The sequence below is a fragment of the Volvox carteri genome, assembly GCF_000143455.1.
Source record: "Volvox carteri f. nagariensis unplaced genomic scaffold VOLCAscaffold_32, whole genome shotgun sequence".
In the NCBI taxonomy this organism is placed as follows: domain Eukaryota; kingdom Viridiplantae; phylum Chlorophyta; class Chlorophyceae; order Chlamydomonadales; family Volvocaceae; genus Volvox; species Volvox carteri.
The window spans coordinates 206366-218825 of NW_003307575.1; the positions used below are offsets into that span (position 1 = coordinate 206366).

General features: G+C 56.7%; 2 protein-coding genes across 2 annotated transcripts; both read right to left on the reverse strand.

Moving 5' to 3' along the window:
- Positions 1 to 4445: 4445 nt before the first annotated feature.
- On the reverse strand, positions 4446 to 7619 carry VOLCADRAFT_62995 (uncharacterized protein; the record flags this gene model as incomplete). The annotated part of the gene is made up of 9 exons (XM_002952803.1): positions 4446 to 4667; positions 5098 to 5175; positions 5431 to 5615; positions 6158 to 6254; positions 6501 to 6615; positions 6860 to 7111; positions 7177 to 7337; positions 7405 to 7517; positions 7583 to 7619. The coding sequence occupies 9 exons, from the start codon at positions 7617 to 7619 to the stop codon at positions 4446 to 4448; spliced, it is 1260 nt and encodes a 419-aa protein (XP_002952849.1).
- Positions 7620 to 7964: 345 nt separating this feature from the next.
- VOLCADRAFT_105671 (uncharacterized protein) lies at positions 7965 to 12360 on the reverse strand (the record flags this gene model as incomplete). Its single annotated transcript, XM_002952804.1, has 7 exons — positions 7965 to 8904; positions 9111 to 9229; positions 9373 to 9532; positions 9788 to 9960; positions 10232 to 10399; positions 10680 to 11773; positions 12339 to 12360. 7 exons carry the CDS (start codon positions 12358 to 12360, stop codon positions 8310 to 8312), a joined length of 2331 nt encoding a protein of 776 aa, XP_002952850.1. The 3' UTR covers positions 7965 to 8309.
- Between the last annotated feature and the right edge of the window lie 100 nt (positions 12361 to 12460).

Genomic DNA, 12460 nt, shown 5'->3' on the forward strand with positions numbered 1-12460 from the left:
GGGGAAGAAGTACGGCCCATGAAAGCTTTACAGGACCTTCGCGACTGTCGCTGCGGGGCATCTATTCCGACTAGGACTGATTAACGTACTGTTTGCTGGATTAGTTAGGCCCCGCACCTGATTTCCGTGTGGCCACAAGGCCAACGGGGTCCCAAGTGTAGCCAGCCAATGTCCACGCTTCCGGATGTCCAGGTACAGAACTCTGGTCGATATCAATATCCCAAAGCTCAAGATCTGCTTCTCTGGCCATCAGAAATTCAGACACGGCGAGGCCTGCAAACGGACAAGTTGAATCGGAATAGCCATAGCAATTGTGACAGTTTCTTCGCGTCCTCTGGACGGACTAAAAGCATACAAGCCTCAATCCGCCTTACCCTATTTATGGCTCCGTGATTCCTCCAAAGCGCCACCAGCAACAGGTGGCCCAGGGCCGACTGAGCCAGGGTTGCGCCGTGATATCTAAGCGGGGCCCCAAGCACAGGCTGTTAATGGGCCGAGGACAAAGGCAGGGCCGTATGTGCGGAATCGCCAAGAGCCAGCCACCTAACACGAAGTCGCCGCACGTTATCCCTTGCAGGACCGCCCACCCCAATCAGAAAACCTAAATGATTGAAGTCTGTGCGATTAACACAACACCACAAGTCAAGGAATATATCCACGACCAAAACGGCTAAAGCTCGACAAGCTAGTTGGTCCACGAGGTCGTTTGTCGCAAGAAGTACAACCCGCAGCAAAAGACTACAAACGAAAACGTTGTGCGTAAAAAAAAAGAGTGAAACAGTGTCACAGGGTGGCGCGTGGGAGTTTCATCCTCGTGCTCCCCGTGGGTGCGCGTCCGTACTTTTGCCCGTGTGTGTGGATTTGCCTTAGCCAACCAGCTCAGGAGGCACATGATGCTCTCAAATATGTGAGTAATGTAGATGCGTTGCAGCTGGTAAACGCGCATGCCTCTGAAACGGATACAACTTACAGGTTAGGGTTGCAATTTACAAGGGTTCTGCAAACCCTGCCATCTCTGAACGGTCGAAATTATTGTATGAGTCGGCTTAGCGTATGAGGATGTCCTTGAGCGCATTAGGCTACCGAAACAACTAAATGTTTACCAGTATCCGGTGAGATGACTGCACTGGAATCTTGGGTTGCTATGAAACTGCGTTCTCCGGGGGCTTACATGCATAGAAATATAAACAATAAAATAACGTAATAAATTCTTCAAGCACGAGCGTGTTTTAGGCTTAAGCATATCCAGCTCGTTCCGACCTTCGCCCTGGCGGCAGTAACGGTCATCTTGAAAGATTAAATGCTCCTCGCAAATCACTTTCTTGCAAACTCCACGCTCTATTTACATTGCAGTGTTGCAGAGTACAGTGCCTTTCGCCCTGCCTACTAAGGGAAATAGAGGGTTTCACGTTTTCGTACTCTGTGGCTTTACAGCTGCCCGCCCTTTTGCGCATCTTCGCCTTAACCCCCGATGCGACCTCCCTCATACTAGGAAACCAAACTGAAATCATCACGCAGAATCGACAGCTCGACTCGTCCGTATGAATTCAGTTGCCTGCAACCTGTACCGTGTGGCTCGCTGCATCCAGCTGAAACCTCCATTCATTCCATAATGACCTCGGCAGCATGGGCATGATACGCCAGCCACGCAACGAAGAAAAAAATACTGTCGGGCTGAATGGCGAATGCTGCTGCCTTTTACAGTTGCAGCGGCCGCCTCAGCGATGCCAAACCTTTTCAGCGGAATGCACAACAGACCACACTATGAAAGCCCACAGAAGAACAACAAGAGGGGGAAACCCTAGCCAATCGTTCGGCATCACCACCGCAAAGCTGCGCAAAATATGAAGCGTCGAAAAGACAGGACCTGAATCAGGCCAAGTGGGGAGACCTAGTACGGCCGAACAGCAGACAAAAGCATCCTCCTATCGAAGCCCCACACGCCTGAAATATATTATTATACTTAATGCAATTGGATGAATTTATAATGAACGACAAATTTGATGTCGCGTCTACTTGTATACATACGTATACTTCCTTTCCTTGCTTGCCAGTCCTCGACCGTTTGCGAAACCCACGGAAACATCTCTTCTGGAAACTCCAGCACAGCCCAGATTCGCAATACCCACGCGGTGTATCCGAATTCCTCGTTCTAGGTCCCGTAACCCAAAGACTTCCTGCTCATGGTGTTCCGGTGTTCCTCACTCGTCCACCTGCTACCATTCACACACCACATCACGCACTGCTTATGCAAAAGTCCGTCGCGGCCTCGACAGCGGTGCGCGAAGAGACAACCGCCGCAGCGCCCGGGGAGGAAATCACCTCCCGTTGCAATTGCACCCGTACGCGCTCAAAGTCCCCCGTACTCATTGCCAAACCTCCCGCTCATTATCACCGGGTGCCCGCGCCTGGTGGTAACTCCCCCGTTACAGACAAACATATAAACATACCGGAGCTGGCTGCCAGAGCATATCAGTTAGCAGACGGGAAGGGTAGGAAAGACGGGGCCCAAAGAGACTAAGTCAGATATGCATGCAGGCCCACAGCCACGTCGCAAGGGTACCCATCGCTGACCTAACTCGCGCGTCACATTGCCAGCCCCGCCCGGGCCACCCTTTCGACCTTCATGTGGGGTCCCAACAGTGACCAGTGGCCTCCGGGCCATCACCATCACAGCCGGATGTGATCAGTGCACCATCCACGCGCACCATCACCATCACAGCCTTATCCGTGTATTTGGTAGGGGAGGGCGGGAACTGAGCTGCGTGCGCATGTTATGTGTTCGCATCAAGGGATCCCGGGGCCAAGAGGCGGATCGGGCCCCCCCCCCCGAGGGAGCGGCTGCTCACGGAAAGTTGAGCCTCTACTAGGGATTCGGCCTGCGTCGGTGAGGCCCAGGCGGTTTGCAAGCATACGCTACGCTATGGCGGTGGCGCCATTACAGCCGCACGCGTGTTTGCACGTGCTTGTGGTAAGTGTGCATGCGGAAGAGAGGCACACATGCACACCACGCACGTAGCAACAACAGCAAAACAGGAAACGCAGCCGCGACAACGACAACAACAACAACCGCCGCTGCGCACCAGATCCACGACCAGCCGACCCGCACCGGGGCTCCCCCGCCCCCGGTGCTCCGGTATTAGGAGGGTGCCTGGCCCTAGGGCGCTTGCATCCGCGCAACCACTGTTTGGCCGCCATGCGACGTGCGGGTGTTCGACGTGTCGTGTCGATTCGTGGGGTCCAGCATAGCTAGCAAGCCATGAGGAGCTGCCAGGGTAAGGTGGTCCTGACGGCGGGTGACGGCACGGGTTGCAGAGGCGGCACCCTCTGTCCTGCCTCATGCCGCACCCATCCGCCGCAAAACATAGGAGAGGCCGCGTTGCATACAAGTGGAAAACTCACTGGGACCGCCGCGTCAGTCGGAAGATAGCGGATGATGTCCTGAACGACTGCGCTGCACTGACTGCCCACGAATAAGGCACTTGCCCACCACGATGGAACCGCCGGTGGCACAAGCGCCTCAAACCCCCCACCACTGAGCTAGAAGCTCGGCTGAGCGCTGAGGAGGGCCAGCAGCCGTTATACACTCGAGACGCGGTGCAACTCGCGCGATGGCACGGAGGCTGCATCATTTCCGCGGAAGGATTGCGCGCGAAAAGGATCACTACTGTGTGACCGGACCCCTCGCTACCGCTCCACTGCTCCGTAAAGGCAAATGGATAGCATCGTGGCCCACAGCAACCCTGGCTTGTCCCAAGAAGCTTCCGAGCCACAGCCGTCCGCCACCAGAGCGCCAACTGTCCCTAATTTCAGGGCCAGTCACTACTCGGTTAGGTCTCATTCCTCGGCTGTCCAGCCAGCCCTGCCAGCCCCCGCCAACCCGTCGCGGCGGGTCAACAACCCCAGCCGTCACAGCGCGGTCGCGCAAGGACCCGTCAAGTTCGGGTTGAGATGTTCCTCACTCGTACGGATCGTGGTAGCCCCCCGCTACCCCGCTGCCCAGACCTACGCCGCCCTCCCCGAATCCGTCCTCGTCCCGGATGATGAGGTGCTCTCGGGCGTACTTGCCGACCCGCTCTTCCAGCGGCTCCTCGTCGTAGTTGTACCTGGTGGTAACGAGTAATCGCAAAATGAAGGGCTGGCCTCTGTTACCGGGCGCCGGGCAGCCCATGCAGTAGTGGGCGCAAGGAATAAAGTGCAACGCAGTGCTAGCAAGCAATCTCAGCCTAACGGACTGCATGCTTCAAACTCAACAAATACTGTCATACAGCCGGGCCCGGCTACACAATCCCCAAGTCTCCACAGCCGTCCGGACTGCACGCATCCAAGCCTCCTCCTCCTCCCCACCCCCTTCGCGTTACCTCCACCGCACCTCCCTCCCCCGAGCTTCACGCCACCTTGCACCATATGTTGGGCTTGGCTTAGGCCCATCCCCTCGACCCCGTTTATGGCCCAGCCACCCTGCCCCACCCAGCCATCCTGCCAGGGCTCCTCCTACGCCGGCAGTCAGGCCATCCCCCCCAGGATTCATCCCACCTCGGCACCCGGCAGTCAGGCGGCACCTCCTGCATCTGGACCCCCGGCGCGTGCTGCAGGTGCCGCAGGTACTCGAGCACCTCCCGCCGGATGCGCTCAATGTCCGCCTTCGTGTTGTTGTCGTCCATCACCTGGAGCGAGCCGCCCACATACAATCACGGATACGCACACGCGGGCACACATACCGGCCGGCCGTTGATCCGCTAGCGCTGGGTAGACGACGCTGATGAGTGGGTGCTAAGCCCACGTCGAGGGACGTGCATGCTGAAGGCGTCCGATAGGAGTTATAATTATACAGGTCAGGGGCGACTGGTGGACCCGACTGGCGGCCCCCCAGACCGCCCCAAACAGTGCGCAATGATGCGCAACCCTACCTCCTAGCGCACACACCACCCGGCCCTGTTGCGGCAAGGTGAGGTGAGGTGAGGTGAGGAAGGTCCCGCGGGAGGGTCGCACCCCGGTGGCCATTCCAGGGCCCCTCCCCCTCTGGTAACCCAGGGCCTCTGCCCTGCCCAACCGCCCGACACCCTCCAAGCCCGCCGGCACTGGGGCCCCAGTCACCTTATGCGCGGAGACGTTTAGTGAGAAGTCTGGCGCAAAATACTCATGGTAGTCGGAGCGCGGGAGCTGCTCCGGAACCTGTGCGGCGGAATGTTTTAAGTACACCGTTTAGGAGCCTCTGACCTCACCGCACCTCCAAAGCGCGGAAGCATGAGGACGGAAAAGACTAAGAGAAGGAGAGGGAGAGAGAGAGAGAGGGAGCGTGCAGGCGTATGAAGGAAGGACAGGTAACGCATGTCTGTTTTTGCCTTCAGCTGCGGCCCCTTCACCTGCGCCCTCCTACCCCCCGTGGGTTTTCCCCCGCCCTTCCTGCTGTGGCCCCCTGACGCCCACCTGCGTGTCTGTGAGGATGGCTGTCTCGTATGTCCAGCATCGTGCCACATTGTGCTTGGTGTAGCCACCCCCACCCGTGATGAGAAGCGGCACACCAAACTCCTTCATAAAGCGAATCGCCTCGCCGTGGCCCCGCAGCGACATGTTGAAGCAACCCAGCCGGTCATGCGCGAGCGAGTCGGCGCCTGCAGCACGCAGGTCCCAACCCCGGCAACGCCAGAGCGACGGCACCACGGTCATCGCAGTCATAACGCAGATGGGAAGAAGTTTCAACGGAGGTATGCGAATACGGAGTGCGAAGGAAAGCTACTGACAGCTGCTCCTGGTCTCTCAGGTAGGGAAGAGCTGGTACGCAGCGACCAACACCAACACCAGTTTATCTGCCACGCCTCGCCACTCTCTACCAGCGCTGCCCTACGGTGCTGTACCTCCTCGCCCCGACACCCTGATAGCACATAGCAACGAAGGTTTGGGGCACACTGTCTCAACTGGAAGGCCGATGCCGGGTAAAGTTTGTCTGATTGCCGATTGGAGTGTACCGTGGCGGCCTTCAGCGGTCAGGAAGGAGCTCCCGGTCCCGCGCACAGACACTTACTTTACTTGGCTGTACCGCGGGGCCGAAGCCCACGTCGAGAGCGCCTCGGCCCCTGGGACTGCAGCGGCACGCCGCCAGGCACCCACCCCCCTCCCCTTTCCCCACTTTACCAACCCGCAGCTTTGTACCCACCGCACTGCATCACAATAGCCCCCGGCTGAAACACCTCCATCACCCGGCGCATGATGGGCTTAAACAGCGCGTGGAACGTCTCGTCGTTGGTGCCGTCCTGTTGGTTAGCGCACAGCGGCACAGGACAGCCACGACGGCAGCATGACGGCGGGTGCGGCATTTGGAGTGAGTCGGCGGTGCGGGGTAGCGGTGCGGGTGGCGGTGTGCTCACACGCGAGTGTGTCACACATGACAGCAACCGAAAGCATTGCGATGAAAGACCCAAGGTAGTGGCAGAAGGCTATCGCGTTGCACCCTGGGGTCGTGCAGCCGTGCCATGGGAGTTGTAGCTTATATGCCGTACCTTCAAGGGCACGTTGAGGCTGTAGTACTTGCCGTTCAGCTCGCCCGTGTCCGTGAGATCACCAGTTCCGGGGAAGAAGTAGTCGCCGTACTTGTGAAAGGAAACGGTCATCACCCTGTTACGCGTTTGGAATATAGCTTAAACAGGCGCTGTGCCAAACTAGGTGAGGCCCTGACAGTGGCTGGATTTTAGGGTCTTCAGCCCATTAGCTCAGCTACAAAAACATAAGGAGGACTGGGACGTCTGGACTTTTGTGAAAAGGTTCACGAGCTTGTACGGCCCAAACGAGTCAAGAGGCTCATGGGAAGCTGATCGACGAAGGCAGGCAGGGTAACCGCTCCAACTAACAACCACCTCACCGATCCGTGAGGTAGAACGCCTCCTCCACGCCATCACCATGGTGAACATCGATATCAATGTACAGAACTCTTGCGTGGTACTTGAGGAGCTCAAGGATTGCAAGCACCAGGTCGTTCACGTAACAAAAGCCAGATGCCTCACCCTTCTTAGCATGATGCAGGCCCCCCGACCAGTTAATCGCAATATCACACAAGCCGTGGTTCAGCTTGACGGCACCCTCGATTGATGCCCCCGCGTACAATTGGCAGAACCTACAGCCAGAACAAAAATCATCTCCGGAACGTCAGACTAACCACAAGCTACAACATGAACTTACTTGAACATATTATCGAAGACGGGACAGTCATCATTGAAGTTGTACTGACGGAGTTGATTAGCATACTTGGCAGCACTGTCCGGTGTAACTTTCGAGAGGAATTCCACATAATCTTCGCTATGAAATTGTGCAAGCTCAGCTGGGTGGGCCTTGCGAGGACGCTGCGGAACGCATAATTGCTATATGTGGGCGGTATCATTTATCACGGCTCAGTCCATGTATACTTACAAATACGTCCATTTTCTTGTGAAGACCATATCCTAGGACCAGATGGTGTGTCATAGCCAGCCGGTGCGGTTTCATCGGGTGGTTCTGACCAAAATAGAATTCTTGGAACTCGCCTGCCAAACGCACCCATTATCTTGACTAGGTGCAACAAAAAATTGATGCGTAGCATGTTGCTTACTGTCATAGAAGTAGGCCACTTTGTTTTTCCGGGCCATCTTGCTGCAATCAGTGCGCTTCCGGTCATATCTCCACTGAAAAGGTTAACATTCAGACAAAGAATTGGATGCTGAAGGCATTGGCTCTGGAGCTTAACCGCCGTACCCATGCTGTACACGTGATTGCCATGATTGCCACGCTGCTAAAATTGAGCTTGTGGGATTACTTCCTGGAGTGAATACCCCTTGCGACACTGCAGTTCATTTCCCGGCTCCTGTAACTCTGCTATTGCACGTAGCAATTATCCAAACCATCAACGAATGGGACGTGACGCGATTTGCTACGCACCTTACCCCCTACCAAAGCATACTGGACATAGCACCAGCTATCCTGCAGTACTTCAACAAAATATTTTCACGTTACACATCCGATTTAGATTTAAACGCATCGTAATACCCGTTCTTCGCTGTAAGTACGGATAAGTGTGCATGCCTTCCTCCCATCCATAGCGTGTAAGTTTCGAGTGCTTGCAGCCAAGCTTACAACTTCATCCTTTCATTGGAACAGCCACTCGGAGGTTACGCACAGCTGACCCAACTGACACACGAAGTGCCTCGGCACCCTTTCATGCCGCACGCTCCCCTTTCGCCGACACCAATGAGCATCGGAAGCTGCTTATACCAAAATTAAATTCTGACGTCAAGTTTGCCATTGTAACCGTAATAAATGTCATACATTCCTCTCCCGGTTCAATGCTCGTCCATCTTGTCCTCGGCCGAAGTTGCCACGGGTGAAGCACGGGTTTCTGCCATAGGTGAACCAGCCCCAACATCCCTGGAGTCATGGCTTTTGGAAACCTCACGGTCCTTGTCTTCACCAACCGCGCCCTCTGACTCCCGTGCTGGTGATGACATCTTCTCGTCAACGTCACCCTCTGCTTTGGCCCCGCTGGGACCTGCCTCGTCTCCTGCACAGCGTGCCGCCTCCACCGGCGCCTCCGCGTCCTCCTCTGCCTCATCCGCATCCCGGCGGTCACGCCTGCGCTCCTTGTCCTTCTTTTCCTTCTTGTCGCGCTTATGGTGTTTCGACTTCTTTTCCTTGCCGTCCATTCGGCCGTCACCGTTAGCTGCAGCAGTCGAATCCTTGTCACGTCCGCGTCTGTCCCGGCTGCGGTCTCGGCTGCGGCTGCGGCTCCGGTTCCGACTTTTACTGCGGTCCTGCACTGGCGGTTTGCGATCCCGACTGCGGTCGCGACCGCGACTTCGACTCCGGCTGACGTTGCGGCCGTTATCACGATTGCGCCCTCGCTCATTGTCCCTGATACGCCGGTCGCGGCTGCGGGACCTGAACATAAGTAGCATCACAGTCATCGCATGAAACTCACAGGTGCGAGGAGACGAGACTTGTACGTGTTGGGCCGTTTGGGCAATGCTAAATGTTGGATGATAAAGGTTAACGCTGCACTAACGGACACACACGGCACGAGTAATTAATGCGCCCTGCTGCACTTCACCCCACACCAGGAGCCTTTTGCACTATGAGCAGCTCACCTGCTTCGACTGCGACGGCGCTCCCGACTGTCCGCCCTGCGCCGCTCCCGCTCCCGTTCGCGCTCCCGCTCACGTTCCCTTTCCCGCTGCTCTTGTCGCTCACGCTCGCGGCGTTGCCTCTGTAGACATGATGAACCCCACAACAGGCCACCCATTTGCATGGCTTCACATAGCATAATTTTAGCGAGGCAACGGCCTCAACGCAAATGCTTTATAAGTGGATATGTCTTCTAATAGATTATGGGAACGAAGAGAGACCCACCTCCCGTTCCCGCTCCCTCCTCTCCCGCTCACGCTCCCTCTCGCGCTCCCGTTCCCGCTCCCGTTCTCGTTCCCGCTCGCGTTCTCGCTGCCTCTCCCGGCTGCGCTCTCGGCTGCGAGAGCTCCGGCGCCGCCGGTCCCGCGACCGGGACCGGTCATCCCTGCGGTGGAGGCGAACCATATCATCAACGGAATTCACCTCCTAGTTCATGGCACGTAAGGGCTCACAATGCTATATTGGTGCGCACCAAAGCGAGCAGGCCTAGCCCTTGCAACCTGAAAACACAAAGGTTCTGTCACCTCCGTGCCAGAGTGGACAAAAAACTTAAATTCCTAGCACGAACTTCAGCCGCCATATCCTGGACAGGTATAACACGTCGCAATACAAGTACCCGGCGTAAGGAGATGCGCCCTACCTGCGATCGCGTCGATCGCGGGACCATGACCTCGACCTTGGCCGGCGATCGCGAGATCGGCTACGGCTGCGGCCGCCCAAGCGCCTCGCAAGACGTGCCGCCGCCTCCTCAGCCTCTTTTGAGGGGTCCAGGGAGGTCACTCCATACTTGGCCATGGCGCGGAGCTGTGCGACCTACACGTGCATATGACCACGCGGGCTGCTCACTTATGTATCCCACAGCTGCGTGGCATGGCACCATCGTGGGCATGAGACCACACCAGTGGTGAGAGTAGTACATAAGCAAGGCAACTATTTAGCAGGATGATGTAACATGCTGGAGCTCTAATCGAAGATGAAAAGGGGGACCCAGGCTCGTGATAATAGCTCTACACCTTTCGCAGATTTCGTCGCTAGTTGCCGAAAGAGTTTACCATACCCGAGGTCTCCCGGGCCCATGACGCACCTGTGCCGCCAGCGCGGCTCCACTCTTCATTGTCTGCTGCATTTGCTGGATTTGCTGCAGCTTTAGCGCCATGAGAGGATTGGACGCCATCGCTTCCTGCGCTACTGACAGAAACTGGACGCTGAGTGCCTTGTCACCCAGCTGGTGACCGTGAAGTGCCAGCGCGGACTGCGGGTTGGGAGAGCAAAGGCGTCAAACAAATAACCCTCAGAACCATGAATATCCCACAATACCATCATTCCACTCTGCACCTACTTCTGGATTGTACACGACCAGGGACTGCAGGTGACGACATTCCATCCGCCGCCATGCACATGATACTCATTTGAGGCGCAGCACAATAAGCGTGCGGTGTATAGCCCTGACGCCCCGTGATAATCCTCATGCCAACCGTAAGCCGGGTGCATTGCAGCTTCGAGGCCTGTTAGGCCGCTTATCCCAGACGTACCTGTGCGTCCTGGAGCGTGGTCATCTCAATCATGGCCATGTCCGTGCCCAACATCTGCAGGTGCTGCACGCTGCCTAGGACAGCGAACAATTGCTTTAGCTGTTCTGGCGTGACCTTGGATGTGATGTTCGAAACCAGCAGAGTACGCGCCTGAGGATCAACCACAGGTGCCACCGATGCCAGCTGGGGAAATGCCGCCGCGACCAACGGGTTCGTGGCAGCGCCAAGGCCACCTGGGAGACCAGGTACACTGGCCGTGCCGCCTGTTAAAAGCCCAGCTGCTGCTAGCGTCGCTTGTGTCGATAGTGAAGCGGCTACGGCTGCAGCCGTAGCGGGGTTGATACCGCCTGGCTGTGCGTTGGGTAGGGTTGGAAGCGTCGCAAGCCCACCAAGGCCTGCCCCAAAGTTTCCCGGAAGCCCCTGTAACGGCAATGCCCCTGCCAGGCTAGGCAGAGCAGCCGGCTGCACGGGAAGGGAACCGGCAGCCGCGCCAAGGCCCGCATTGGCCAAGGCTGCTGTGCCGGCGGCTATCGCAGATGTCATGGCCGAGGGCCCAGCGGCCGCCCCAGTTGCCGCAGCTGCGGACGCTGTCGCAGGGTCAGCTGGGGGTCCGAAGAAAACCGGGAACGGTGAGCCCTCAAGCGGGCGCCCATTTATCTCCACAGTCACGTTGTACGTCCCTTTGGATGGTGCAGTGTACGTAGCGACATACATGCCGTTGTCTTTGTCTTCAATATGAACGTCGATGTACTGTACTGAGCCTCCGCTGGCACCTGCCGCTGGCACCACCTTAACCACCACATCATCTCCTCCCTCGGTACACCGTTTTCCGTCTTCATCCTTGCAAGTGATTATGAGGTTCACGGGGGCGCCTGATGCACCACCCGCAAAGCCCGGTCCGGAAACCGTGCACGTTCGCGGGTCTGGCGGGCCGGGCGACTCGGAACGGTCGCTCTCCGCATCGCTGTCGTCGCTGTCCTCCGACTTCTTTGCCTCCTTTTTCTGATGTTGATTTGACTTCTGCTCCTCTTGGCGCTTCTTCTTGGCCTCCCGGTCCTTCTCAATCTCCGCTAAGAGGGCGGTCACAAGGGAACCTGCGCCGGGAGGGATAGTCGATGCCATCGTTTGAGGAAACTGCTACTAGAAGCAGTAGGAGCGGACCAAGCGGAGGCTGCCGAGCAAGCGCCAAAGGGCCTGCAGTCAGGAAACATAAAAGTCAGCCATATTGCTGCTTCAAAACTTCATCACGAAAAACTATTTGCAATAATTCTGTCCGTGTAAAGCTGACCTGCCCCGGCTGAGCCGCCGTCTTCAGGCTCGAGATCCTGCTCTCCTCTAGGTCGATGGTGCCTTGCCTGACACAAGAAGTCCTAGACCCCGCAGATTGTTGCCAAAGCGCGCATGCCTTCTGCAGCGGGGGTTGGGCGCAGGACGCACAAGTTGGGGCGCCGTGGCACCTCAGTACAGCACGTTTCTGCAACGAATGCCAGTTCTATACGAACAATCCGAGTATATGAGGTTGAACTCAAAAACGCGAAAGTTTGCCAGATGTGAACTATGAAACCTTTGAAATTCGGTTGGTACGGGTACATGAGAAACCAAGCAAGGGCCTTTGCAATAAGGCCAACTATGCTGCGTAATCCCTCTTGTCCAACCTACAGGTTAGGATAGCGGTCAGCATTATAGTCTTGCACTATAGACTTGCAATTATAGTCTTGCATTATAGACTTGCAATCCTGCGGGCCTCGGGATGAGATCCCAAACCCGCCGGAGGGCCAATC